The sequence below is a fragment of the Guyanagaster necrorhizus genome, assembly GCF_019112545.1.
Source record: "Guyanagaster necrorhizus MCA 3950 unplaced genomic scaffold BT62scaffold_29, whole genome shotgun sequence".
NCBI classification, from domain to species: domain Eukaryota; kingdom Fungi; phylum Basidiomycota; class Agaricomycetes; order Agaricales; family Physalacriaceae; genus Guyanagaster; species Guyanagaster necrorhizus.
Window position 1 is genome coordinate 442,789 of NW_025064908.1, and position 25,806 is coordinate 468,594.

The 25,806-nt window shown below is 49.4% G+C and overlaps 9 protein-coding genes across 9 annotated transcripts; 4 read left to right on the forward strand and 5 right to left on the reverse strand.

Moving 5' to 3' along the window:
- The first annotated feature begins 90 nt into the window (after positions 1–90).
- BT62DRAFT_385573 (uncharacterized protein) lies at positions 91–3,522 on the forward strand. The gene is made up of 10 exons (XM_043180742.1): positions 91–188; positions 243–280; positions 333–388; positions 444–614; positions 682–748; positions 802–850; positions 906–1,448; positions 1,501–1,524; positions 1,576–2,110; positions 2,166–3,522. Exons 1-10 carry the CDS (start codon positions 172–174, stop codon positions 3,387–3,389), a joined length of 2,724 nt encoding a protein of 907 aa, XP_043036006.1. The 5' UTR covers positions 91–171; the 3' UTR covers positions 3,390–3,522.
- BT62DRAFT_973740 (uncharacterized protein) lies at positions 3,484–5,673 on the reverse strand. Its single transcript, XM_043189126.1, has 3 exons — positions 5,528–5,673; positions 5,400–5,464; positions 3,484–5,348 (listed from the first exon to the last, which is right to left on the reverse strand). The coding sequence occupies exons 1-3, from the start codon at positions 5,614–5,616 to the stop codon at positions 3,655–3,657; spliced, it is 1,848 nt and encodes a 615-aa protein (XP_043036007.1). The 5' UTR covers positions 5,617–5,673; the 3' UTR covers positions 3,484–3,654.
- A 1,222-nt stretch (positions 5,674–6,895) lies between these two features.
- Positions 6,896–9,725, reverse strand: BT62DRAFT_905776 (glycosyltransferase family 39 protein; the record flags this gene model as incomplete). Its single annotated transcript, XM_043183610.1, has 9 exons — positions 6,896–6,919; positions 6,977–7,183; positions 7,241–7,284; positions 7,335–7,715; positions 7,770–8,529; positions 8,581–8,740; positions 8,790–8,898; positions 8,946–9,348; positions 9,408–9,725. The coding sequence occupies 9 exons, from the start codon at positions 9,723–9,725 to the stop codon at positions 6,896–6,898; spliced, it is 2,406 nt and encodes an 801-aa protein (XP_043036008.1).
- A 925-nt stretch (positions 9,726–10,650) lies between these two features.
- Positions 10,651–12,151, reverse strand: BT62DRAFT_973747 (Fibrillarin). Its single transcript, XM_043189127.1, has 6 exons — positions 12,091–12,151; positions 11,943–12,029; positions 11,445–11,890; positions 11,302–11,386; positions 10,953–11,249; positions 10,651–10,897 (listed from the first exon to the last, which is right to left on the reverse strand). The coding sequence occupies exons 1-6, from the start codon at positions 12,098–12,100 to the stop codon at positions 10,863–10,865; spliced, it is 960 nt and encodes a 319-aa protein (XP_043036009.1). The 5' UTR covers positions 12,101–12,151; the 3' UTR covers positions 10,651–10,862.
- Positions 12,152–13,624: 1,473 nt separating this feature from the next.
- BT62DRAFT_905859 (MFS general substrate transporter) lies at positions 13,625–15,474 on the forward strand (the record flags this gene model as incomplete). Its single annotated transcript, XM_043183615.1, has 13 exons — positions 13,625–13,681; positions 13,741–13,763; positions 13,831–13,855; positions 13,908–13,963; positions 14,017–14,038; positions 14,090–14,257; positions 14,305–14,459; positions 14,517–14,580; positions 14,629–14,755; positions 14,814–14,945; positions 14,997–15,105; positions 15,159–15,350; positions 15,399–15,474. The coding sequence occupies 13 exons, from the start codon at positions 13,625–13,627 to the stop codon at positions 15,472–15,474; spliced, it is 1,206 nt and encodes a 401-aa protein (XP_043036010.1).
- Positions 15,475–18,428: 2,954 nt separating this feature from the next.
- BT62DRAFT_385813 (uncharacterized protein) lies at positions 18,429–19,235 on the forward strand. The gene has a single exon (XM_043180743.1). It carries the CDS (start codon positions 18,539–18,541, stop codon positions 19,040–19,042), a length of 504 nt encoding a protein of 167 aa, XP_043036011.1. The 5' UTR covers positions 18,429–18,538; the 3' UTR covers positions 19,043–19,235.
- A 194-nt stretch (positions 19,236–19,429) lies between these two features.
- On the reverse strand, positions 19,430–23,622 carry BT62DRAFT_1010474 (beta-glucan synthesis-associated; the record flags this gene model as incomplete). The annotated part of the gene is made up of 23 exons (XM_043177655.1): positions 19,430–19,523; positions 19,582–19,647; positions 19,705–19,713; positions 19,776–19,870; positions 19,925–20,035; positions 20,089–20,102; positions 20,172–20,181; positions 20,246–20,428; positions 20,490–20,540; positions 20,605–20,841; positions 20,894–21,035; positions 21,091–21,106; positions 21,165–21,273; positions 21,325–21,510; positions 21,565–21,631; positions 21,710–21,903; positions 21,959–22,030; positions 22,090–22,241; positions 22,290–22,363; positions 22,834–23,022; positions 23,072–23,152; positions 23,209–23,366; positions 23,425–23,622. The coding sequence occupies 23 exons, from the start codon at positions 23,620–23,622 to the stop codon at positions 19,430–19,432; spliced, it is 2,508 nt and encodes an 835-aa protein (XP_043036012.1).
- Positions 23,614–24,247, forward strand: BT62DRAFT_936069 (uncharacterized protein). Its single transcript, XM_043187060.1, has 4 exons — positions 23,614–23,829; positions 23,881–23,919; positions 23,969–24,053; positions 24,108–24,247. The coding sequence occupies exons 2-4, from the start codon at positions 23,884–23,886 to the stop codon at positions 24,182–24,184; spliced, it is 198 nt and encodes a 65-aa protein (XP_043036013.1). The 5' UTR covers positions 23,614–23,829; positions 23,881–23,883; the 3' UTR covers positions 24,185–24,247.
- Positions 24,248–24,587: 340 nt separating this feature from the next.
- Positions 24,588–25,578, reverse strand: BT62DRAFT_973755 (uncharacterized protein; the record flags this gene model as incomplete). The annotated part of the gene is made up of 3 exons (XM_043189128.1): positions 25,453–25,578; positions 25,206–25,397; positions 24,588–25,147 (listed from the first exon to the last, which is right to left on the reverse strand). Exons 1-3 carry the CDS (start codon positions 25,517–25,519, stop codon positions 24,588–24,590), a joined length of 819 nt encoding a protein of 272 aa, XP_043036014.1. The 5' UTR covers positions 25,520–25,578.
- Between the last annotated feature and the right edge of the window lie 228 nt (positions 25,579–25,806).

The window sequence follows — 25,806 nt, forward strand, 5'->3', positions numbered from 1 at the left end:
AACTGAGACTGAATAAGATGTGCGATATTTCGAACCGAGAAAATGAAAGTTCTGTGGGAGCGCGCCTCCGGCCCGAAGATCGCCGGAGGGGGCGCTTCGTCTTAAGGCACGATCCCCACTCGCATCATCAGGCTAGGCAGTGACACCTTTCCCTCTCGCCATCGCAGGGCCATGTCCCAAGTGAAGCTGTGAGTGTGCTCGACGACGACGGCGCCATGAATATTGCTCATTTCGACGTGTAGCACCCTTCGACAGCCTCCGAACGTCGAATTCGTCCATGGTCAGCCACCGTTCTTGGTATTCGCCAGCATCGCGTCTCATTTCTTTCTTAGGATACCCTGGCATTCCTTCAGGAGGCACAGACAGGCCACAGGCTGCAGTAAAGGGGGTGAGTGCCCTGCGGATGCTGCTACCGGAACTACCGCGTTGACAGTCGGATTCAGGCTATCGAGGTCAGAGTCGGACCTCAAGGGGTCAAAGCAAAATGGCTCCGTGTGGAGCTGCGCAGAGTCGAGCAGATTCCAATGACGGGAGAAAATACGTTTTTTGATTATGTTGGACCAAGTCCGGTCAACGTTTGGACAGCACCAGAGGAGTGGCAGGTACTGAATTCGGTGTGTCGAACAAATCCAATCTTATCGCTGTGCTTTTTTTTTTGCTCATGGGCGCATATACTTGCAGTCGGATTTCCCATTCGATATACGCATACCAGAGTCCATTCCGCCGACACTCACTCTGGAGGGGCGTGGTGAGCACGAGTTATACTGCGCTTCCAATGAGTCACTGACCTCGTTGCATAAGTGGGGATCAAGTATGAACTCATTGCCAGCGTGTGTACGAAAGGTAAACGGTGCGTGTGCTGTGTCATGGCCGTTCGTTCGCGTGTCTTTCTCAGCTTCCTATAGTGGCTTCTTGCGGAAAAGAAAGTCAAATGTCGCATCGACTCAAACCGAAATCATAATTGACAAGCACGATCTGCACTCTACATGGCCAGTCTACTGCCAGACCGACGTCCGACGTGTTGAGCTCGATGGTGTCTCTTTGACTGTTGAGCGTCATCAGACATGCTATGGCCCTGGCGATCGTGTTGCAGTATTCGCCACGGTCAGGTCTGATAACCTTCAGACTGTGATCCTTCGAGGCTTCGAGCTTTCGATTCGTGAGTCGAGAACGTTTCGCGCGGGAGCATTCACCGGGGGCCGAAAAACTACGCCAACAACGCGAGTTGGCAACATCTTCGAAAACAAGTTTGCCATCAATACGACTCTTATGGGAGGCATGCAGCACAAAGCAGAACTCTCATCTACTATTTCTCCGAGTCATACTACCACGACACTTAATTCGGCTAGGCATATTGATATCAATTATGTTTTGTGCGTCAAGGCCATCATGGGCACGGGACACCCTCTAGTGATGGATCTTCCCGTCATCATGTCTAACTGGCCTAGGTTAGTCCGATTGCATCATTTCGTTTCAGCATAGCTGATATACGGTACGTAGGAGTGTTTCGCAGGAAGCCATACGGTAGGCAGCAAACCATCAGCATCTATCCCATTCATCTAACAAACTCAATAGGCGTATCGGACCAGCTCCTGGTCTGTCCCTCTTGACGCCGCACTCTGTTATTACGTCTGTAGAACCATCTCCCGCGACACGCCATCAACCTACTCAGTCACAGAGCTACGGCGGTCGACCTTCTCAACCAGACACAGGAGCTATCAAATCACCCGTAGCAAGCACTTTTTCTTCGTCGGCCCAGCCTCGAACGAATGGATACGTGAATGTGAAGACGGACGAATTTGGCTATGGTGCTGGCTACGGGCACAAAACCACATTTTCAAAGTCCAATAGTACTGAAGATGACCGAAAGGAAAGGGAAAAGGAAACAGGCTCACGACGGCCTGGGTCCTCGGGTACAGTCACTAGTACAAGATTGACTATCACCAATGCTTCACCTTCGGAGATACCGGATGCTCCCCGTGCCAATGGCCGGAAACGTTCTGGTAGTGGGCGTGCCTGGCCTACTGCCGAGGACGAGAAACAGCTGTATCATCGTGCCAAAGCTAGAGTTGAACAGGTACAAGGTGTCGTGGCTAGAACGCCTTCACCGGTAAGTATATAATTTGCCCGGTAGTCTTCTTCGTATGTCTGACAATATATAATAGACGCCGACTACTTCACGTCACAGTCCACCGCCCATTGCTCAGCCTCAACCGCGATCACCGGCAAATAATAATCCATGGCCCACTGCAGAAGAAGAGAAGTTCCTCGCCGCCCAGGCTGCTGTACAAAGAACACAAGGTATCGAATTCGCCTCTCCAACCAGCGATATCGCTCGTCCTACCCGAAACCCATCCATATCGAAATCGCTAATGAACGGTGCCGGTTCAGCTACAAGCTCGCGCGAAAAGAAGACCACTTCCGGCGGCAGAATCCTTCAATACCCGTCCGCGGCTGATGAGAAGGCAGCGCTGAAGCGATACAATGAAGCCAAAGAGGCTGTGGACCGTACCCAAAATGTTGGCCTAGTCAACGGTGTTGGGCCAGGGCCGGTTGCGTACGACTCTCTCTATCCCTCTTCGTCAAGACTTTCTCCTCCTACACATGATGAGCCGCCCCCGTTTGAGGCGGCTGCAGGCTCGTCTTCACCAGGGTTCGAGTCGGCCTTGCAAGAAAAGGCTCGTATGCGTCGGGCGATGGAAGCATCTCAACCGCACAGCCCGCCCCCGCCCTCGATAGACGAAGCACCAGCGTATGGATCTCCGCCTCCCTTCGCATCGGGTGCGACCTCAGCAGCAGCAGCTCTATACGCTTCAGGCCTCTCCGAGAAAGAACTCCTGCGCCGGAGATTCGAGGCTCAGGATGCCATGGCCATAGCCATGGCTAGTGGGAGCGGGAGCGGGAGTAGTCTTCCTCCCCCTGCCACATTACCCCGCTCGATATCAACAGGTGCGCCGCATTCCCCACGGCCGACTCCTGCGCCTCCAACTTCGAGTTCGAGGATCATGACCGCCGCGGAGGAAAAGGCGATGTTGAAAGCCAAGTACGCGATGGAAGACCAGGCCGCCAGTCCGAGTAATATCGCGTCGGGTTCTTCTTCTTCTTCGTCTGCTCCTGCTCCTCCTGCTCCTCCTCCGCTGATGCCCCGGCCTCCGGCGGAGTACATCCAGGAAACTCAGGAAGAGGACGCACGTGTGTCTAGGATGGTCCGCGAGGATGCGTCGCTGGCCCTGGATGATGGTGGTGATGGTGACGACACCCTTCCGCTGCCTAATGGGAACAGCCTAGGGAGTGCAGTCGAACCTCGTATGAAGCCTTTCGCGCCGTCCTCCAATGGCGCCGCTCCACCGCCTTTGCCTCCCAAGCCGCTTTCTCCCCCGCCATCATGACTTGAAAACCGTATGCAATACCTACTACTCCTTATTTAAGTTTTCCTCCCGTAAATCTCCCTACGCCTACATATTGTTTGTCTCTACAACTGTTCTTGCGTATACCACATTCTCTTTCGTCTCCACGGGCCGTCCTCCAAAGCTATATTGCCACCTATTTATATCGTTACAATGATTTGATGCTGGATTAATACAAAAGCGTGATCTATAGTGCTGTACAAGTATGCTATATATCTCTCCTTCAATCAACTACGTGATACAAAACTTATCGATTTCTCCTTCCCCGTCTTGGTGGTGCCGCTGACGTCGCGGGGGGCTTCGGCGCCGCTGAGGGTGGTGGCGGCGGGTCCAGCTGTGTCTCATCCGATTTCCGTTTTCGCCCTTTAGCCGTCGCAGGAACAGGAACAGTCGCAGGAACAGGGGCACTGTCTTGCTCAGCGGTACCCCCACCACCAGAATCCACAGAACGCTGGCGCACAGCGGGCGGTTGTGCAAGAACGAAAGGCGACCCTTGGCGAAGGTTGTTGTTCACCGGTGACGGCGCACTATCAGACGACTGCATCTCATCCAGAAGCGGATTAGCAATATCAACCGGTGGAGGTGTCGCGTAATTGAGGAAGGAGCTGTAATCGATATCCGGCATCCCGCTCGTGTCCACCTGTTGGCTGCCGGCGGGGGAAATCCCCAAGACGCTGCTCAGAGAATCGATATCACCGTTGAGCGCCTCCACTGCGTGGTCAATGTCCCCGATATGTCGAAACTGCTTTTGGAGGGCGCCAGGGCTCTGGGGGTCGAGGCCGTCGCAAGGTGGTGAATGGGAGGAAGAGTAGTCGCTGCCGGTGAGGGGGAGTCGCGAGGGAGAAGATTGACCGATATCAAATATGGGGAGGTGGGAGTAGTCGTTCTGTGATGGGTCTGTGACGAGCGGGCCGAGCATCGAGGAGATCAGGTCCCAATCAGATGTGGACAAATTTTCCAGATTTATGCCGTTTAGGGAAGGGGTTGGCACCCGTCGATCAATTTCGGTTTGAGAAGCGGGTTGGGGGTCGGGCGGTCCTATACCGATGACGCTATTCAGATTGGGAGGGGAAGGGGGGTATTCGAGGTCTACCGCTGGGGTGGCGAAGGAAGAGATTTCGGAGATTAGTGGAGAAACTGCCTCAGAGGTGGTTGACGACCGCTGCACGGTAGAATCAGGTGTCTCGACGGTCGGGCATTTCACCGCTGGAAGAGAGAAGGTCAGATAACATATCCTAACATGATCGAGAAAAAAATTACAAGCTGGAGACGGAGCCATGTCCTTCGCGTCTTCATCCTCCATCTCGACTATCCCAACCTTACTTCCCCCAGGGTCTCTACGTTTGTCCTCAATCATAAGACGTGGAGTTTGGAGCGGAACGATGCCATGGGGAGAATCTCGTGGATGACCCGAGTCCTTTTCCTTGCCGCTGGAGCTTGCCAGCTGAGTCAAAAGGTTGGCTAGAAACTTGACAATGCGATTTATAGTATCCTGTTGTTGCTTGTATCGGTTCCGAGCCTGCAGAGCCTCCTCCCACAGCAGTTGATCTGAGCGCTTAAGTTCGCTCAGATCCTGTGATATCGTCGTCTGGTGTCGTCTGATAGCGGCAATGCCGCTGACAATAGCAGGAATGTCGAGAGCTTGACCAGAAGGAAACGTCGGAGGAACAGAAGGGTCAGCTGGCTCGAATTCGATGGTAGCCTGATCTTTCGTCTGTTTCTTCCGCTCAATGAATATCAGCTGATCCTCCTTCCCGCGCTGGAAATACGGATGTATAAACTGAGACTGGTCTGCTTCCGTTTCGCTTTTCAGTACGCCCTGCTGTAGGTGAGGCACCTTGTGAAATCCGTACATGTTCAGTTGTCGAACGAAGGAAGCAAACTTGTTGTGTTTGAACCACTGGGGCAGGTGTTCCCTTGCGAGACGTTCATGGTCGTGAACTTCCGCGACAACTCAGCGCGGTGAAACAACGTAAACCCGACGATACACACCGAAGAACGACTCCCCATCCTGAGACCATGAAATTACATCGTTTGTCTCTTCCTTGTCGACAATCCTAGCGACGACGGGCGATATTAGTTTCTGTAGTGAGACCTTGGGAGACTGGTATCAGACCCACATATACAGCTTTTGCAGAAACATTGGGACTTTGGAATTATAAGAGCGAAAGGTGTTCGTGAGCGCGACTTGTTGATTATTAGAAGACATGATTTAAGCATATAAGTAATGGGAACGAGAAAGAAATTTGAAGGTGACTGACAGATGTTCGAAGGAAGAAACAGCTAACAACACCGATCGTAATGTTTGTTTCCAAGGGTTTTGACAAGCAGATGAGATCCTCCCCGGCCGATTGGCGTAAACATTCCAAATTAGGTTGGCCAATATAGCCACATTTCGTAAATTCGCTTTGGATTGGCCGGAGACAGACGGGTATTTATCGAAAACTTGGGTGATTGTTCCCCCGTTACTACTCGAAGCTGGGCCTCGTGCATGACGGGTTCGAGTAATTCGAGCATTCCAGGCGGCAAAAATCATACGACGTCAGGCCGACAGTCCATTATTAGTCCATCTTTTGCGGAAGGGAGAACAGCAGGAGCTGCGAGGTCGTTACTTAGTTCGAGCAGAATTAAGAATTAAGATTGACGATATCTGGAATCGCCTCGTGGACTTGGCACAACTATTCACCGTCCGACCGTCCGAGGCACGACAAGTACTAGTCACGACAACGTCTTTCATAGAAATGTTTCCTTTTGAGTATATCTATAAGACCAGCCAGGAAGACTCGAATCGTAATCAAGAAAAACTCACTGTCTGAGCTCGAAGACTATATAATAATTGTGTTGCTCAGAGTCACTTCCTCCTCTCCTCAAGCCCGTACGCATACCATCATCTCTATGCAATTGGATTTCCGACATCAGGAAACAGTAAAATACTAAACATTATTTCTCGTCTCAAACTAGACCGGTTCTCAAATGATATATTACCGAGGAGACACAACATCAAAAACAATAGGGACTCCCGCTCATTTGCTGGAACCCGAAAAAACCACTAAATGGAAGTCTTCGCTCGTGAACAGCAAAGAAAAAGGAGGCCCACCCAGCCAGAGTGGCCAAAAGTGGGACAGGAAAACATTGAGACAGTGCATAAGCCAAAGCCCACACAAGCCGCAGACATCCTCTGGGGACAGAGGTCGCCGTGCTATGAAGGACCTCTACGACCCACAAACCCGGGTATGTGAAAGTGCCTGTGCCGTCAAGGTAAGTATGAGATGTTTCGATATTTGCGCTGGGCTTTTATACAAAGTGCTCGTGCACGGACCAGGTGTATCTGTAGCGCTCGATATTCTCAGAGTTTAGTTTTCTTACAAAGGGCGAGACACTAATTATGGATTGCCCTATGCGGCGTAACTTATCACTCAAAATAAGTGATACATACCCTTGCATTATTTATATCAACGAAAGAAAATATCGTAGAAGTCCATAGCACCTTAATTATTGTAGATATTCCAACTCTGCCAAAAACAACACACATCAGCAGAGCAAGACAGAAAACGAAAGAAAGAACCCACTTTACGCCACTGCAACCCCCGATGTTCGGCTATAGGCCCACTTATACCAAACGCGACTCCCCTAAACCACCAGAACGTCAGGAATATCGACGACGAGCAGATCCCAAAAACGATCCATTTTGCTTTTGTCGTCAAACGACGCGAAGAGAAGACAAAGTGATCAAGGAGATGCGCAAACATCAGCACGGAGAAGTAGAGCGTCGGAAGCTAGAGATGGGTTTGGTTTAACACACGCAATCCCTAAAAGAAGGAAAGGATACCCACATAGTGGTGGACGTATGTGACACGGCCCATGATCATGAACGGCACTACAGCCCGCGTCAATAAATGCCCAAACCGCATATCGCAGCCCACCCACCATAATGAAGCGCCCATCCTAAAAATGCAATCTTCCCCACATACAAGAAATGATCCCACTCCCTCGGCTCCATATCAATATACTTCCTCTGCATACGAAGCAGGTACACCAAAAACGTCAACAACGCCAGGATCAGACTGATCGCGCCTCCCCACCAGATGAGAGGCGTCCCCATCAAATAATACTTGACCTGATTGTCTGCCCAGCCGCACATCCTCAGTCCGAGATGGAGGAACGGCCAGTCGGACGGCTTCGACGCGAGGATGTCTTCTTTATCTGGATCAGGGACTAGGGCATTGTTGGATGTCATCATCGCAACGTTCAGATGCCAAAAGTCGCGCAGGAAGGGGGATTTGTAGAACTTCATGTCACCCGGGGGAACTTGGGGAAGAAGCGTTAGTGTTGATGTGGGTATGAAAAAAAGGGAAAACTTACGTCGGTCGTTCCAATGACTCTCAACGTTCCAGTATGTATGACTGTCCTTGGGGTCGTTGTCATTGGTGCAGGTGACTTCAATCTGCTTAAAGCCCCACTGTGGGAGAACACTATTCGCTGCACGCAAGTAACATCCCAAGTTCTTGTGGCGGAACCGCATTTGCGTGGTCAACGAATGGATCTTTTCCACTTTTTTGCCTTGCCTGATGTCGTCTACGACCTCGACGATCCAATAGTCTGAAGCGTCACCGACAGTCGCGTTGCCATAGCACGACACTTCATGAGCCAGCTTCGTCACCGGGGCGGGGATGTTGTGGGAGTGTAAATTACGAGTGGTGGGTCCGTGTGAGAGGCGGATGACATCCCCGTCCTGAAGAAAGCGTATGGGGTCGTTCGGGTTGTAGTTGGCTTCTTCCCACGTCGGTAAGATGATCCATTGATTATTGTCGTCCTTGTAATGATAACAAGTAACTTGCTGCTGAGTGGACCCCGTCGGATATGTCTGAACGTGCGAGTGTAAAAGACCACCGCCATAGCCAACATTCTTAAGTGTAACCTTCGAACCGATCGCAACCTCAAGTGGGTTGTTCTTGAAGTCGTTTCCGACTAAATTTGCCTGAAACAGCGAGCTCATCTGCGAGTCGCCAGGGCCTGAGTGGTTGAGAACCATGAAGTGGAGTTTGAAAGACGCCATGAACGTGAGAATGGGAAGGACAATCAAGCAGGCTATTCGGGCACCCCAATGTTTCAGTTGATCACGCTGAGGAAGTTTCAGTATGCTTCAGAGGAGCAACATCAAGTTACAACTCACCACAGGCATTTTTAGGTCGCCAAACTTGTCCCAGAGATCCTCAATGGTGTATAGACCAACCAGAGCCGTGACGAACAAACCAACCATTTTCACACTGGTAACCCAACCGATAGATAGCCCTGTCATTGTCAGCCACAACCACCAGTCTATAGAGAAAGGTCTGCATCGGTTTCAGATAGGGAACGAACAGGAAATGATGCCGAACACACTGATATTGTTGGTTGTGAAACTTTGTCAAGCAGAAGACCGTTAAGAATGTGAAGAAGAGTAGCATGGAATCCAGAAGAATGAAACGAGAGATACATAACCAGCCCACATCTAAATGAATGGTGAGAACAGTATGGTGGAACATATGGACCACACACCCAGAAGAACCATCAATGCCACCAAATGACAAGCCCACTGGCTCATGCCGAGCTCGACAGCAGTATACCATCCCAACGGGACCATAGCCACTCCAAACGTCGCCAACATGACCCGCATAGCAACATACGGCACAGTGTCGGGGTACTGCACCCCACTCTTGAACTCGAAGCTCCCATCGTAGCCTGCCAGCAGACCCGCCAGCCCGACCAACATCTTCCCCAACGGCGGATGCACATCAAAGTAAAACTCGCGCTTCAAATAATGCGACCCAAACTTGCCAAAGTGGGCTTCGTCCCACACGACGATGTTGGACAGGCCGATCTTGTGGAAGCGGGTGTAGCAGGAGAGCAGGGTGTAGACGACGGGCGGGATGTGTTCTAGGTTTTGGTACAGGAATTCTCGCTGCGCAAAAGGGATCAGAAATGGACTGCGCTGCGATGCAGGAGAGGAAGAATACGTACGATGGACGTCGGGGGTGGTGGCGGTGCCATTCGTGGTCGCCCACCGCCCATACCGCTCCTCGGTGCGTGCATTTTGTTGTAGACGTCCTTTCCCTCGTCATCGTATGGGTAGTCCGTCTTTTGTGTGAGCTCATACCCGTCGTTCTCAAAGCTGAGTCCTCCTCCTCCTTTCGTCCGCCTCCGCGCCTTCTCTTCCATATGATATAGAGGTAGCTGTTCGTCCGTGTGAGCCCAATTGTTTGGTGGATACTGCACTTCCTCAAAGTCTGAAGAAGAAGAATCGGGATCTGACGCGCTAAAGTTCACCACAACAGACATCAGCCGGGGGTCGTGGAACGAGCAGGGCTCGGCACAAAGGCCCTGCGTAAAGGCGATCGAAATGCTAAGAAACAAAAAGGAGCCTTGTCGGCGTCGTGAGTGACCGTGTTGTCGAATTCGAAGTTGTGTGTGAGGTACCGGTGTCCGCAGCTGAACAGGTTTGCCACGTTGACCTCAGCGTTCATCAAATTCGATATATCATGTCCATGTATAGCTTCACTCCGACTTTTCAGCGTAAAAAACCCGCTGAAATACAGAACAATCTGAAACTGAATCCGAACCGCAGCACAGAAACAAATCCGTTGCATAGAGAAAGTGCGCAATTGGTCATTTATCGTAGTTGCCGGAAATCGGCATGACTCCGGCTTCAACGGCTTCACCAAGTTGTGCAGTGCTTCCATCCATATTTTAGTTGTAATTCTAACCATATCCGAAGAAAGGCAGGGTGATTTTAGGGCTACTGCTGACCCCCATCGAAACAGTCCATCACTCCATATGTCACGGCTTGAATGAAAACACGTACAGTTATTTTCCGGCCAAACCCCTAAAATCACTAAAAATCCATAACATCTATGCCTCCAATTGTACAATAGTTACTGGAGGGAAGGAAGCTAAATCAACTGTTTCAGTAACTAATGGTGTGGCAATAACTGTATTTCTCAGTGTTTTTTTCACGCGGGTTTTTGCACAAAGTACCGGTGAAATTACTAATTAACCCCCGGATATTACTGGCCGTGAATTCATGTGGTCATTTGTCGGGGATTTCGCAAGTACACCATTTTAGGTACATAATATCAGTTAGTGTGACGTACTCGGCGTAACCTTCGGCATTAGCGGCTGGACCAAGTGATGGCGACTCGGCTTATCTCGGCTTAATACCAAGCCCTCATTATTCTCTTCACCGATTTTTTGCGTTGTCTGGTGTAGCTCACTCAAAGTTTCAGAAACCCATTGAAATACAGCAAATCTACATTCATAAGATTAAACAGACAGCAAAAAATGATTGTTGTAGGGCAGAACCCTGCACCAGATACTTTTGTATATGAAAAAAGTGCTTGCCATTGCGTCCAACCACGACAACACTGCTCAAGTAGCCGACGCTGGATACGACTGCAACAGTAGCAACGAAAGGATGAATCAAACGCTAGGTACACCGTGCCGCAGGTAGACAGCTACAGGGCAAGGAATGAGAAACGGCTTTCATCGAGAACTCGACAAACAACATACCTGATACCATAGCGTGATCTCGCTCATAAGGCTCCAGAGGAACCTGCTCAAGAGCCTTGAAATGCTCCTTTTGCAACGTTGCAACTTCTGATGCAAAGACGGCATCGGGTGACATTGTTGAGTCGATGCAGCTGGCCTTTATCGATATAACCACATGTCCACCGACTTTGAGGAAATATTCCGCGTTCAGGACGACGATACGAGCCTGGTCGGGCTGCGCAACATCAGCGAAGATGACGTCGACTTGCGATAGCAGCATCCGGTATTTTTGTGGCTTACGGGCATCTTCGACGATAGCTAGGACAAAAATGTATGAGCACACATGCAAGCGAAGCTACATGCTGCTTACGGATAACATTTGTTCGCTTCTTAGCCATACCGATGAGGTCACGACCGGATCGTAATGAGAATTCGACCGCATATACAACGCCTTCCTGCAAGTTCAAACCATATGAAAAAAAAAGTCGGAGAAAAGAGCAGGAAAAGGCGCACCGGTCCAACGATATCAGCGACATGGCTCACACTCGTTCCACTCGCAGCACCGAGATACAACACCTTTTTCCCAGGCGCAATGAAAATATCATCCAGACCACCCAACACCCCAGCAGCCAATTTACTCCGGAAAGGATTCCACACCCTGTACTCGACCTTGGTACCATCGACACCACCCTCAATAGATATACGTTTCTCTCCGTACACAGATTCCCCTGGGACGAGGTTTTTCGTGACGAGGAGATGCTCCTTGCCTTTGGCGATGAAGACGCCAGGGTGTCTGTGTGGCTCGAGGACGGTGTTGGAACCTCCCTTGGCGCCACCTCGTCCTCCACCACGACCGCCCCGGCCTCGTGGAGCGCCTCTACCTCCTCGTCCACGGTCACCGCCTCTTCCTCCTCCTCGTCCGCCTCGGCTCTGAACACCGCCTCCACGAACACCACCTCCTGAAAAAAGAAAGATATAAACGTGCATTCATTGGCAGAAGTATTGACTCACCTCGTCCACGTCCTCCGCCACGACCGCCTCCACCACGATCACCTCCTCGTCCTCTTCCTCCGAATCCGCCTCGTCCTCCAGGTGCACCTAAAAGAGACAGAAAAAAGGTCAGGACATCAAATACACTGCATAAAGATATTCCACGAACCAAAAGCCATGGATATATGCGCTTGACTGGTGTAGTAATTGCCCGCTCGCGGGTGTCGTTAATGGGAAGAGCTCGTCAAGATTTTTTTCGAGAGCTCTTTCCTTATTCGGCGTGACAAGTCACACAGACATTCCGTCACCACCACGATCCGGCTTCTCCGGTCCGATCACTGAATTTTTTGTTTTTCCAGCACTGTAGGCTACTTAAAATGTCATGAGTAACTTTTTGCAAGTTTTGGGGGTCCATGCATCCATCTTCAAGTTACCTCAAGGTCCACATAGGGTTCTGATTCACATTCATTTCAGGTCATGGCACTCTATTTCTGAGCAGAACTGAGAAGCTCAATTCACTGAACTTCTGGAAATACAAGACTGGAATGTTTGGCTTCATCTCCGTAAGTTCTTCCTGTTAATGGCCCTTCGACTGCTTTACTGGTCGAGGAAGAGCCCTAGATCCTCGTCAACCTATTACCGGGCGGGCTTAAGGCTGTCCTGTCCCTGTAACGGCGTTGTTCATGTATGTATCCGTACTTTGACTATCCGCATACTCTTTTCTCATCAGAGACTTATGAAAGTTGGCTTCTTTCGACGACCTAGGACCGCGATGCACTATGACTCACCACGGTGTCCGTTAATCGTCGCCGTGTCGCAATTATTCTCCTCGTTTTGTCGGCGAGAAACGTCTCTAATTATCGCCTTATATCGCGTCTCCCGTCCCTGACGCGTTGTATCCCACTCCGATCAGCGACGTTGATATCACCAGGTATCGGTTTCTTGTTTACTTTCCTTCACGATTCCATCACTCTCCAGGGGCACATTTAAAGTACCGGCCTTTCAAATGCGCCTTTTCTCTCTTTCCGTTGCTCTCGTCACGGAATTCTTAGTACCCCGGAATCGAAGGACTCATCATTCCCCGTCGGATGTCGATCGTCTTAGGAAGGTATTCATTTTGGAAGCATAGTACAATCTCAAAAAGGTTATCCAACTGAGTTTTACGATGTCGCATGGCCCATAGTGATATATGTATTCTGAGGAAGGTACGCTATCGTCTTCGACCACAGAGACATCCGGAGACACTCTTCCAGCGGATATTACCCACACGGCTCTTTTATCTTGCCAGTCACAGGATCGTATTCAGATTATCTGATTCGTGGGTGTCCAAAAGAACAAGGTTAGCCTTACATTTCTGTGATCTTATGAATCACACGCGATAAACTTTCAAATCCTTCCGGTTGTAGCAAGATCCATAAATCTCTGAAACGGCGTCATGGCTTTCGAGGGTGTATAAAAGACAAGAAACCTTGTCTCCTCGTGTACGTACTACTCTCCCTCCTCTCCTCATGTCTACCGCCGAGTGTTCCTCCAAGTCTGAGAAGAAGGTCTTTGACCCTTTGTATGGTGCCCGCACGGATGTCTCCCCTGTTGGACTTGAACACTATGTCAAGGTTGACCACGCACTAAATATCCGGAACGCGGATGATAAGGAACGTGCCCACGAGACCGTCGAGGTCAGAGTACCCATAACAACCACGATGATGGTGGACTCTGATTTTCCCGACGGTGGTCTTAAAGCGTGGCTCGTCGCATTTGGTGTGAGTACCTTACATCCATCGTACACCAAATCATTGTGCCAAGTGGCTCTTCTTCCCAGGGCATGTGTTGCACGTTTACAACGTAAGTGTTCTGGGTCTCCCGCATTACGCTCTCTTCCATTGACTCTACCGCACCCGTTTGCTCCCAGATTCGGCTATGTGAACGCCTGGGGCGTGAGTATTGATCTCGGTATTTATTCATCAATTCGACACTCATGATCTACAGGTTTTCCAAGCATACTATCAGGAAACTATTCTAAGGGACTCATCACCTTCAAGCATGTAAGAAGGTTTGTCTTCATTTGCTCGGTTCCCTGACCGCCTGCTGTTTTTAGCGCATGGATCGGCTCTGTACAAGTACGCATGTCATTGGTTCCTACATATGCTACTGCTTATTTGGCCGTGTAGTACTGCCTTGTGTTCCTTCCGGGGATCCTCGTTGGCCGCCTTTTCGACTTGGGATACTTCCACACGATCCTTCTTTCTTGTAGCGCCTTACTCGTTCTCGCGACCTTTCTGACCGCCGAATGCACTGCATACTGGCAATTTCTTCTCTGCCAGGGATTCGTAGTCGGGGTGCGTAATTTCTGACTCATCCTGCGGTTATTAATTGTACTTTTAAGCTCGCCTGCGGTGGAATATTCGGGCCTGCGATGGCCGTCATTGCCCATTGGTTCAAAAAGAAAAGAGGCATGGCTTTAGGGCTCGTGGCCATTGGTTCATCAATAGGCGGCACCGTCATTCCGATCATGGCTAGGAATCTGATTCCTCGTATTGGGTATGTGTTTTTGCTCTTTGGACTCTTTCACTAAGGAATTTACGTGTACTCCGACAGATTCTCGTGGACAATGCGGGTCAACGGTTTCGTTCTTTTGGCTACCCTCTGTTTGGCAAATGCCGTATGTGATCATTCCAGGCTTATGTGGCGCTTTTCTCACTTCCAGCAGACTTTGAAGCGGCGTTTACCACCGACGAACGTCATTGGTGGCCTCTTCAACTTGCACTCTTTGAGATCCGCTACTTTCTCCTGCTACTGTGCCTCCGCTTTTTTCGTTTTTCTCGGAATTTACACCAGTCGGTGCCTTGGTCTGTCTTGGCCTATGCTTTGAGCCCTCACGTATTTCAATGACAGTGTTGACGTATATCGATGTCAGTGCAGTGTCGCTAGGCATTTCGGCTGGCCTCTCTTTCTATCTAGTCGCCATCGTGAACTGTTCCAGCGGTGTCGGACGATATATTGCCGGAGGTCTCTCTGACCGTTACGGTACATTTATTCACGTCAACTCATAAATTTATCCACTTAATGGTGTCCTAGGCCCGCTTAATATCATGATTCCTCTGACCTCATTTGCGGCCATATTCACCTATGCCTGGCCGTTTGCCCCAAACGAAGCATCCCTGATTTGCGTTGCCGTTCTATATGGGTATGTCCCGGACTTTCTCATCCCGGATACGTTTATTAATTATTATCAATCAGGTTTTCGTCCGGCGCTTATATGTCTTTACTGCCGAGCCCCTTGATGGCGATGGGCGAGCCGAGCGATGTCGGTCGTCGATTCGGCATGTGTATGAGCATCCTGTCCATCGGGGCGCTAATCGGTCCCCCGATATCTGGAGATATCAATTCCGCGACGAAGGGATTCCAGGCAGTTGGGTTCTTTGCAGGTGCGTTCATCTCGCCTGCTTGGATACATATTTGACAGCTCTCGACAGGCAGTACGATACTTCTGGGTGTTGTGCTGATGATCATTACACGGTATCTCCTTCTTGGGAGATCTTTGGGAAGAATATAGTGGAACAAGGGGTGCTTTCGTTTCATACCGTCTAAATTATTATAACTAGTTTCTTGGATTGTCCATGGACTCATAACAAATGGCTTCAATGTGGCTACGTCGCAATCCCGTTCATCTGTATAGTCATCATGAACCCTTGAGAGACGAGGTTGCAAAAGGTATACCAAACATTCTCCCAGGGACGAGCGTATCTCTTCGATCTAGTAGTCTCCAATTGGACGATCAGAGTCCAATCAGAGTCAGAGCTAGATGTCTTCTTTCTTGTCCCTTTTGAAGTGGGCACCTAGTTTGGCATATCCGCATTCGATTTATCGATGGTCAAGTTCACAACTTGCGCTCTACTGTTGTCGGCTTGTGATTAGATAATTAGTTCGCGACGCGAAGGACCGCCTGAGGGCGTGTGCTCGCCTTTACCATTATCTTGTACGTTTCAGCGCCGGCTGTACTATTACATATCCTTTTTCTGATCTTCCTTGAAAGCCAAAGTGTCCTATAGATCTGGACTTCAAGTCTCCTAGTCCTTCCTTTACTACTCAATCATAGTCACGTAGGTTTCAACCCCATATTTTTCGCGCAGTTCGCTGATTTTTATATTTCATTTATGAGCAACGTTCATGAGCTGACCCAGCTGGCGGCTATACTTCGAGGGGTGCTGTAAGGTACAGGCTAAACTGTCGCATAGTACAGTATTGCAGGTTCAAATTGGGTTCGAACGCGTCCAGTGGGATACATACTACGACACTTTTGTCTTGGCTGATCTGGGCTGTTCAATTGAACAGTCTAATCTTCGTGTCTATTGTATTTTCCACCTGGCTCGTAATCACCGATGTCCGGAAAACGCTGTCATCTATTACTGTGAGGTAATTTGCTGTATCGTTACTAAATTGCCACAGGCATCTCATCAATCCATCGTAAGAGAAAGACAGACGAAGCAGAAAAGAATAGTCTGTGAGCAAGAAACGCCCCCAGACCTATAAATTCCGGAAGACAAGAGGCTTCATGACACTCTGACCTGATTTTTGAAGGCTGTTTTGTGGAAGACTACAGCGCAAGACTCTAAGATGAAAATGAGAATCAATCTGATTTTGGGGGAACACGCACTGACAGAAGCTGCACTGTCTGTTCTCACATTGAGTCATAGAAGTATCCCAATTTAACTGCATTGGTGCAAGAGTTCTCATGAAGACCCGGAAGTTCATATATCCGACGGTGACCTATCATAGGCGTTTCAGAACAGATGAATACGCGTCTCTAAACACGCTGCCTCCTTGAAGCGTCTCCTTTCACAGAAACATACCCATGCTTCTGATCAGAGGGCCCCGGCCAGGGAAAAGGACGCTGAGCAAAAATCCAAAGCATTGGTAAAAAGAAGAGACAACTTATTCGTCTCCGCGTCGAGAATTCTTGTACAGCGTGTAGTCTCCATCCAGGGTCCAAAATTAGAATCGCGAAGCAAGTGCTACGTTCAATGAATATGAATTGTGTAGAGTTTACAGGAACCACAACCACCTAAAAGCAAAATACTATCAATTTGAAGATGCAAGTAACACAGAGTAGAGCACCCAGGAAGTCACAGCAGCTTCGTGAGACCAAGCCACCCGGAGATTCTCAAGAACAGGGCAAAGACTGCGCCGAGTAAAGTCTTGAATTTTTGAATAATACGGACTCGTACAAGTTATATATTAGAGTAGGCAACGTGATATAAGGCCACGAAAATCTGTGACCTGTTGAATGAAGCTTATGAAAGCTGAAATAAAAAGAACTCACCCTGGACACATGGGGCCCTATCCTTCTCCGCTACGATATCATTGAACCCGCTTTCGAGTAAACCACGACGCTAGAAATATTTTTTGCCAGGACCTAGGCCCCGTTCTCACCAAGCTGCATTTATAGAAAACGAAAATTGATGTAAGCGGAGCCCTGTGTCCCCGGCCAAGGCAGCTTCTGTCCTCAACATTACGTCATCGGCGACCCTGACGTTTCGCTACCGGCGTCGAATTCGACCATTCGTGAAGACAGTGGGCTTGAAGAACACCTACCGCCTAGCAGAAAGTTTGAGTACGTGCGCAAATTATTCAAGACGTACAGGATGGTGGTTCGGGAGAAAGCAAGTTCGGTAGATCCCGTTTGAGCCGCATTGCACGCCAAGTACCGATATACTAATATTGTAAGAAATACGGGGCCAGATAAAAATTTCGTTAGCAGCGGTTCAACGAAAGATGAAATATAACGACGTACAGTTGTTTTACGATTTCAGAGCTTGGTTCAGTCGCAGGAATCATACAAGTCATTGGTGTCTTGAGGGTAAGTGTTCACTTCTTTCTGGAATAGTCAACATCACAGAACCTGTCTTATTACGCGTATCCATCGACTCCTTCGATCATTCCATAACTATCATCGGGGACAAAATTGCCGCAACCAACGACAATTCTCTACTTACATATCTCCAAGCTCGTCGTACAGTGGTGCGATGCGCGAAGGAAAGATAACTCCATATTTTCATCAATACGTCGCCTTCCACGGGACACCCTAATCGAAATCCTCTCTTTTGCTCTTGTTATGACCAACTGCCGCAGCGTGTTTCTATGCAGAGGACCCGCATCGGCGCCTCTCGAACATGTATCACTCATGGAGGCATATCTTGTGCTCTGCGCCGTTGCTTTGGTCGTCTGTCATTTTCGAGGGGATACATATCGAGCTCTCCAACAAAAAAAAAGTCTTGGTTTCTCACATCCAAAGCCTTCTTCAGCAATCTGGAGATGTGCCGCTTAATATCTTTATTGGTCCTAACCTTCGGTTTCCGAAATACGGCGAGGAGATATATATCTCGTCCTTTTGGAAACATCTCATCGGTGGAGAAACCTTACTTTTGGAGAGCCAGGAGAGGGCCTGTCATAATCTGCTGTATATGCTCAAGGACGGGTCGGAGTCAGTTCATGAGAGGTTAGCTCGATTGGAATGCCATCGACATGTGTCGAGCGTATAGCGGCGGCACGTTAAAAATAACTATTGTGATCTGCTGCACTCTGCGCCCCGCCTCAGAAAGGCTATACTGGACCACCACATGCCCTTCTCCCCCCTACAGCTTCGACACACAACACACATCTCCGCTTCATGCACCACGCTCGAACAGCTTCGTTCGATCTTCTCATATCCCCAGCTCATCGCATGCCACGTACAAGCCGGCTGGCTTGCGAGACTCCTACGAGGACATACTACAAGCGAACCTATTATTCATCAAGACCCTCCGCTGTCTTCGCATTTCATTCCCCCCCCATGTCCTTCGCTTGCCAGCATTGGACATACTCGACATCAGGTCCATGCCTTCGAAGCGCCTCGCGATGTCATTTTCATTTCTTTCCTCGATCAGTCAAAATGCCATCTCACGTCCCTTCCGGCCGGCAGCATGCATAGGCGTAAGCGTAAGTTGCATTTGATCAGACCAATCCTTGCGCACCAAAGCTTAAAAGCTTATCGTTACGATACTTGGATGTCACTCTTGATTTTTGACTTGACACTATTACCTTCGAGTTCCGTGACGCATTTTGTCGTACAACAAGGAGGCTAGTTCCACATCTCTGCGAAGTACAACGTTGAGTGTCGGTTGTAGACCATTACTGTCATGGCTGATGACCACGTTCTTTCTACCTATTAGTATCACTCTGCATTTTCCCTCTATTACTCTGCTGTTGCCCCATGGCCTTGCGTGAGGTTCTGCATCGTCTCCGTATTTGTTTGATCATCGAATGGAGGAGCGTTCCGACGGGGATGTTTTCATTTACGTGGAACACATCACGACGCCACATTGGATCAAGCCACAAACCCATAAGCGAAACGCCCAAGACCAGGTAGTACATACAGTTGAGTTACCTTCCACCAACACCCGGCGGTCATGTCATGGACTTGGTAGAATACAATATGAATTACAACGACCAGCGCTACAACATGCGCAGAGCTAGCAACCATCAACCAAGGAATTCTTAGGGAAAGGCTGCTGAAAATCGTCCCGCCATGTGGTAAGGTTGGGATTCGAGTACGCTTCAATATACCTGGAACACAAGAAGGAGATGAATAAGGCAGCAGCGGTCGAGCAGCCAAAGAACTGACGTATTTATATACGCTTGCGTCGGGAAGTCAGGCGGAGAACAGCCGATGTTGATGTTATTCGGGTCCCTGTAACAGTGGTGGTGAAAAAGGAGTTTCAAACGATAACCAAATCGGCGTCATTACTGGTAAACCCTGTTTTCGAAGACGTCAGAAGTGCTTTAAAAAAAAGTTGTAATGTAATGCGTTTTACGGACCTGATATAGTCGATGAGCATGATGGCGGGGAACTGCAAGTGCTCCAAGTCTACAGGCCCAAAGTTGGTAGACATTCCAAGGTTGGCCATGATATACTGTGTCCCGACAAATCAGAGATATGCCACGCCACTAGATTCGATGGAAAATACCATTGGTTCTGGTGGTACTTGCCGAGCAGAGATATTCGTAGCGCTGTCGGCGCCGACGCCGCCTGCATTCATCGTCCAAGCAATTTGGTCATTAGAAACCCAAGTAATGTACTGCAGAGGACATTAGCAACGTATTCACAATGTGTCAAGAAGATAGCACTGACGGCGCCATCATAACCTGGATAGATGGACACCAGAAACCAGCCATGAACAATTGATAAGACAAACAGTACATGTATAAGCTAACCCGGTTTGTACTGGTTCAGGGAAAACAAATGAGTAAACACATGACAGTCAAGACAAGAGGAGTAAATCCCGAACCTCAAATCCATACACCGAAAAGCATCCAGCCTCGAGTTGGTAGCAATCCTGATTCGTGTTGGTAACGACCGATGTTGCTTGCTGTGTTACCCCTCCCAGGTAAGTGTTCTGAACCGAGATGGAGGGGTCTTGGATAACCAAGTTGTCCGAACTGTTATCCCAGATGTATCCTTTGTTAAAGGGCTATCATGGGGGAGACAATGTGAACACATCGGCGCAAACAGCAAGCCCGGCCATAACGTACCGCCCACTGCCCAGACTGGGAAACCTGACCCGACAAGGGATCTCCGGTAATCTATGTCGAATGGGTTCATCAATATATTAATATTTGAAGCTTGAACGTGGCAGCTGAGAATAACCTGGCCTTCGAAAATATCAATCTCAGGTGCCGAACGTCCTACAAACGTGCCATCGGAGTGCATGGGCCCTGGATGGCTCTCCCCCGAACATGTACATCGTGACAGCCGCTGACCAGGTAGATAAGACAACTCGAACCCTGCGTCTTCAAGGCCGCTTGTCAATGCGGCCTCCGGCTGCCCATCAATTGTTTGGTTAGGAGCTGTACCGACATCACAGGCGTCGTAGCTGTATGGCCACTGGAAGATGTTTAGCATCGGATGCGACCAAGACCTGTACCAGCGTACGTACCATTCCCTCGAGACTTGCTCCATAGCCAGCACGCCCCAGGTTCCCCATCGTCCATACGGCCGGCCACAGACCAACGACGTTGTTGGCGCCAGGAAGCTGAACAGAGGCTTCGATGTATCCACCCGTAAAGCAAAATTTGTTCCTACAAAGCGACATGTTTCAGCTAGCATCATTATTTGTGGGCCCAATTTTCGCACCAGGATGAGACCAGTCCTACGATAAGAGTGCATGTCAAGTGTACATCAGATCGAAATCGTCAGATTCAACCCACCTCCTTGATAGTCCAGATCGTGCGTTTGTTGTTGGGACAGCGTGATAACCAAATGGCCACCGGCCGTCGTCACTGCAGCAGGATCGTACCACTCCATGTTATTCGTGGCCTACCATAACATGAGCCATAGACCAAAGAGAAATACGGACGGCGGACCAACCCAGTAGTGAAGATCCACCGCCTCCCAATAGGGATCATCTCCAGGGTAGAAAGTACGGTTATCTGTATTGAACTCATCTGAGAAGACGAGGCGCCACTCCGATTGATCTTTCCATGACGTTTGCGTGTGCGCCGTCGCTGGGGTTTCTACGTCGATGAGACCCCGGTTCCCTGGCATTACAGGTACCTTTTGAGAGATGTCGGGAAAGGCCCAAATCAGTTGAGTCGCGCTGTGACGCACCTGACCCGAACCATTGACACCTAGTGCGTCAATCGCACTGAGTCTTGTTGTCATCCGATCCCGATAACTTATAACAGGAAAACCAATACTTCGATGAAACCATCAGTCGAAGTCCTGGATATGATTCTTCGTGGGAGACGCTTACAATAGCGCGAGAATTCCCAAGCAAAGAATGGATAGGCAGCCGAGGTTGGCCAGGCCTCGATAAGAGAAAGACAGCTCGGTATCGTCAACGATTCTACCGCCTTTTACTGTGGGGTTATGCAAGAAGTCATCCGGTTCGGTGACGTGTGGATTCAGATTGCTCCCCCATGAGTGCGGATCCGGCCCCAACGAGTACTACAGGTGCGCAAGTTCTTCATCAGTCTCCCGAGCACTGACGACACTCATATACCTTGCTCGATATTGACGACGACTGCGAATGAAGACTGGCAGCGGCGTACGGCGTGTCTGCCTCTTTTCGTGTCTGACCAAAAAAAAACCGTTATGAAGATCGCTTCGAAGAGAATCTTTGTTGGCGCGTACTTTTGCGAAATTCGGTGGTGCACTAGCGGGAACCAGAGTCGCAGTCGATAAATATGCAGGGTTGTCCATGAAGAAAGTAAGTAGAGACCGTGGGGTTGGTGTGGTTGTTGGGTGAGTCGTGAGGGCAGTGTAGAGCAACCAATGCTCGCGCACTATGGGAAACAATCAACCATCATCCCCCCTCGACATTGAATTGATACCCAACCGGTGATCTCGGCAGAGCGTCATTGTTCGCCACGGAATTATATACTGAAGAGATACAGATTTAGCTCCGCTGCTCGGATCAGGACATGAGTGGTTTGTGTTCTGGCGTGAGTCCAGGGAACTTCGTCCTAGGATCTGTTCGACATTAGAAAGGCTGGGGTGCAATGGGGCTGGAGTGCAATGCCTCCCAGCCTAAACATAAGAGGATGCTCATGTTGCCTTGGGAACTCACTGGTAAGATGTCCAGCACAGGTTTCTATTGTCGGATGTGACTTAATAATAGACCCATACCCTGGATCGGATATGATGAGGCCCAAAATACTTACAAAGCTACTGACCTAGGGAACACTTTAACACGGAGAATATCGTCCTGTTCTGTCGAAGGTGATGCCGATGTTAGGTAATGGCTAATCTGTCCCGTGCTTCTCATCATTGCCGATAGATAAACAAAACATCCAGTCATAGTATCCTAGTTACATATCAGCGTCGTTTCACTTTCCAAAGGAGAACTTGCCTCACCTACAAATCCGACGCTACTACCAGCCCCCGCCAGGAGGACTTCCCGGCGTGGGACTAGGTATAGGCTGCGGCAAAGTCTTGGGCCCAGTGTCCGTTTCCTTCCTCCACTCCACCTTCTCGACACGCACATCTCCATCGATAAGCTGATACACATAGGTAACGACAACGGGACCTTGAATATCCATCAAGGCAAATGAAGGTATGGGATCGCTGAACAAAGGATGAACCCGCTATCGACTGATATCACGTCGAAACGCACCCGTTGAAGAGCCCTGTCCAAGCACCGGTAGCCGAACCTGGATTCACGAAGAATCTATTGTCGTATTCCACCGCTTGTATCCTGCGTGTCCGTTCGCCTCAATTATTGAGGACATTGTCCACAAAACAGCAACGTACGAGTGCGTGTGCCCGCTGACCAACACATCTACATCCATTTGCCTAGCAATCGCGCTAAGCGCATCCAAGTCGCCAGTTGGCACGCTTTGGTGCCCATGAATGACACCAATCTTTATAGGGTTGTGCACGACAGTTACAGAAAGCGGAAACGTTGAGATCTAATGCCACCCATACATCAGCTACGCAAAGAGGAGAAAAAAGTATATTTATGCGAACCTCGTCATAGTCCCCTCGTACCACATTCACGTCAGGTGAAACTGTCCTCAGATACTCGTACGTTTCCTTGTCGCAAACATTTCCCGTGCAGAGAATTTGCTGGATTTTTCCTGGCACAAGGAGTTTTTTGAACTTGACGGGCAGGTCGTGAATACGGTGAGGGATATGCAGGTCACCGATTATCAAGACCAGGACCATCGTCGAGAGAGTTGAGCTGCTTAGAACATCAGAACCTCAGTGACGTCAGGCACGAGTCTGGTTGTCGGAGTTCAATTTCCGGCAGTGCTCTGAACTCACAGTGCCGTATCCAGAAATAGCAAAGTATTCCCACGAAGCCAGGGCAACGCTGAGCGGTATGACCCGACGCTCATTCCTTCCATCCTCCGCTGTCATCATCACCGTGTAGTGCGTAGTCCTTGCCTTCGTTTACCAAACGGTTACTGACGAAATACCCAGATAATGGCATTCCTAGGTCTTCGTAAATGGCCCACTCCTGCAAGTAACTAAGAGTTGGACGTTGGATATGTTTTGACAGGAGTGACAGGTCTTCAAGCCCTTGTGGCCATTCATCACCGCTGGACTGGTCACTATCTATGGCGTATCCCAAATCCAGGATTCGGCGGTTAGATGTGCGTGCTCTACTCGTCCTTGCTTTACTGTGGACTAAAAGCCGCTCTCTGTAGCGCCGGCATATGCTGAGGACCCCAAAAACCCGTATGCGGCCAGGATAGCAAAGGAGAAGGCGATTGCTCACCACTAGTAGAAGGCAGTTTGCGGACAATAAAGCTTACTTTCGGTTGATCTGTTATCCGTCATTTTCCAGCAAAGTATGGTGTTCTGCAATACAATCGATGTCGTCGTTCTAGTAGGTGTGCTAAGACTGAGACTGTTCGGTGTGGCCTCATTCGCAAGTGAACGATTGACGAGCAGTATCTTCATCCTCGCTTTTGCATACATAAGCTCCGTGGAAGAAGCAACTATCGTGTCCTGACTTGCAAAGATAGGTTTTATACATTGGCTATTTTCTAACACCAGGTGTTTCGCGTTCACAACATGTTATACCGTGGAATAATGCCTGACATGTTATGGCCATGAAGACAGTGCATTAGGTTAGTACCATTATGGATTCTACAATACAATAGCCAAAGCGCTGATGAACAAAATCAATAGACGATAGTGATAGTTTTATCCGCAAAATCATTCCACCGATTGGAAACAGCATCCACCACAAAATGAGCGACATCCTTCCTCGAAACGGTATATCCACCCTGAATTTCCTTATCACTCACTCGATACGCAGGCTTGTCTGAACCGTCGGCTCGGCACGCTCCATCGGTGAGCAGAGCAGGTCGCACCACCATGATGTTCTTCACCGACCCAGCTGCAGGTAAACCTTCCCTCTCCCTCCAGGCGGAACCCATGATTTTTTCGCTAGGTTCTCCATCGTCCTTAGTGTTCCAATCCCAACCAGCGCAATAAGCAATCACTCGCTCCATCCCCATTTTGTCTTTGTGAGGAACAGCAAGTAGATACCCGTATAAGGGTTTCAAAAGGAGAGGCAGGCTGGCGTGAGATTCGTGCGTAAGGCCCGTGGAAGATATTGCGACAATCTTGGGGGTTGCGGTATGAGGTACGATGCAGATGAGGTTCAGGAAGCATTGCGTTACGAGGTTTTCGGGGGTGATCACGAAGCCTTTAAGTGGGTGGAATTTGGGAGTACCGCCTAGGTCGATAAGGGTGAGAAATGGCATATGCTTGAGTATTAACTAACTCGGGCTTACCGACTGTGAACAGGACTACATCGACGCTCCCATGCTTCGACGCTTCATCCCAGACACTTTGCACGTCAGATTGTTTCAGCGCATCGCCCTGAACAAGAAAAGCCTTTCCAGACTTGACGTATTCTTGCACTTTGGCGTCGCCGTCGAAAACACTGGGGGAGCGCAGAAGGAAAGTCACTGTCGATCCGGCGGCTATGCATCGACAGGTCAGATTCAAGTGCAAGCTAGAGGTAGAATTTATACGTACCCAATAACCGCAAAGCAGAGTAATATCCGATGTTACGGGAACCTCCAATGACAAGCACGTTGGACATTGTTATAGTATAAAGTGTGGAAGAAGGTAATTGGATGAGCTTTAGGCGGAGTGTCTCATTTTATACGGAGCCAAACCCTATCAGGAGGGCTGTACACCCTTGACGTGAGACGCCTTGCCGGATCTGTACTACTCCAAGGCACCCGTCGAACCGACATAGTATGACAACGCCGGTAATACATCAGCGCTAACGACCCGGTACTCATACACAGTGTTCAGGGTCTTTTGATTGTACACCTTAACTACCAATGCTAGCCGAACACTTGCGGAACGGAATATCTTGACGAT

Coding starts and splice junctions, on each gene's coding strand:
- BT62DRAFT_385573 (XM_043180742.1), top strand. Junction 281..332: donor GAACGTCGAATTCGTCCATG/GTCAGCCACCGT, acceptor TTTCTTTCTTAG/GATACCCTGGCATTCCTTCA. Junction 615..681: donor AGTGGCAGGTACTGAATTCG/GTGTGTCGAACA, acceptor ATATACTTGCAG/TCGGATTTCCCATTCGATAT.
- BT62DRAFT_973740 (XM_043189126.1), bottom strand. CDS start 5,616: ATGTCTTCTAATAATCAACAAGTCGCGCTCACGAACACCTTTCGCTCT. Junction 5,465..5,527: donor TTTCTGCAAAAGCTGTATAT/GTGGGTCTGATA, acceptor CGTCGTCGCTAG/GATTGTCGACAAGGAAGAGA. Junction 5,349..5,399: donor GGATGGGGAGTCGTTCTTCG/GTGTGTATCGTC, acceptor TTGTCGCGGAAG/TTCACGACCATGAACGTCTC.
- BT62DRAFT_973747 (XM_043189127.1), bottom strand. Junction 11,891..11,942: donor TGGCGGAGGACGTGGACGAG/GTGAGTCAATAC, acceptor TTCTTTTTTCAG/GAGGTGGTGTTCGTGGAGGC. Junction 11,387..11,444: donor TCGCTGATATCGTTGGACCG/GTGCGCCTTTTC, acceptor TTGAACTTGCAG/GAAGGCGTTGTATATGCGGT.
- BT62DRAFT_385813 (XM_043180743.1), top strand. CDS start 18,539: ATGCCCTTCTCCCCCCTACAGCTTCGACACACAACACACATCTCCGCT.
- BT62DRAFT_936069 (XM_043187060.1), top strand. CDS start 23,884: ATGGCATTCCTAGGTCTTCGTAAATGGCCCACTCCT. Junction 23,920..23,968: donor TTCGTAAATGGCCCACTCCT/GCAAGTAACTAA, acceptor CAGGAGTGACAG/GTCTTCAAGCCCTTGTGGCC. Junction 24,054..24,107: donor CCAGGATTCGGCGGTTAGAT/GTGCGTGCTCTA, acceptor CGCTCTCTGTAG/CGCCGGCATATGCTGAGGAC.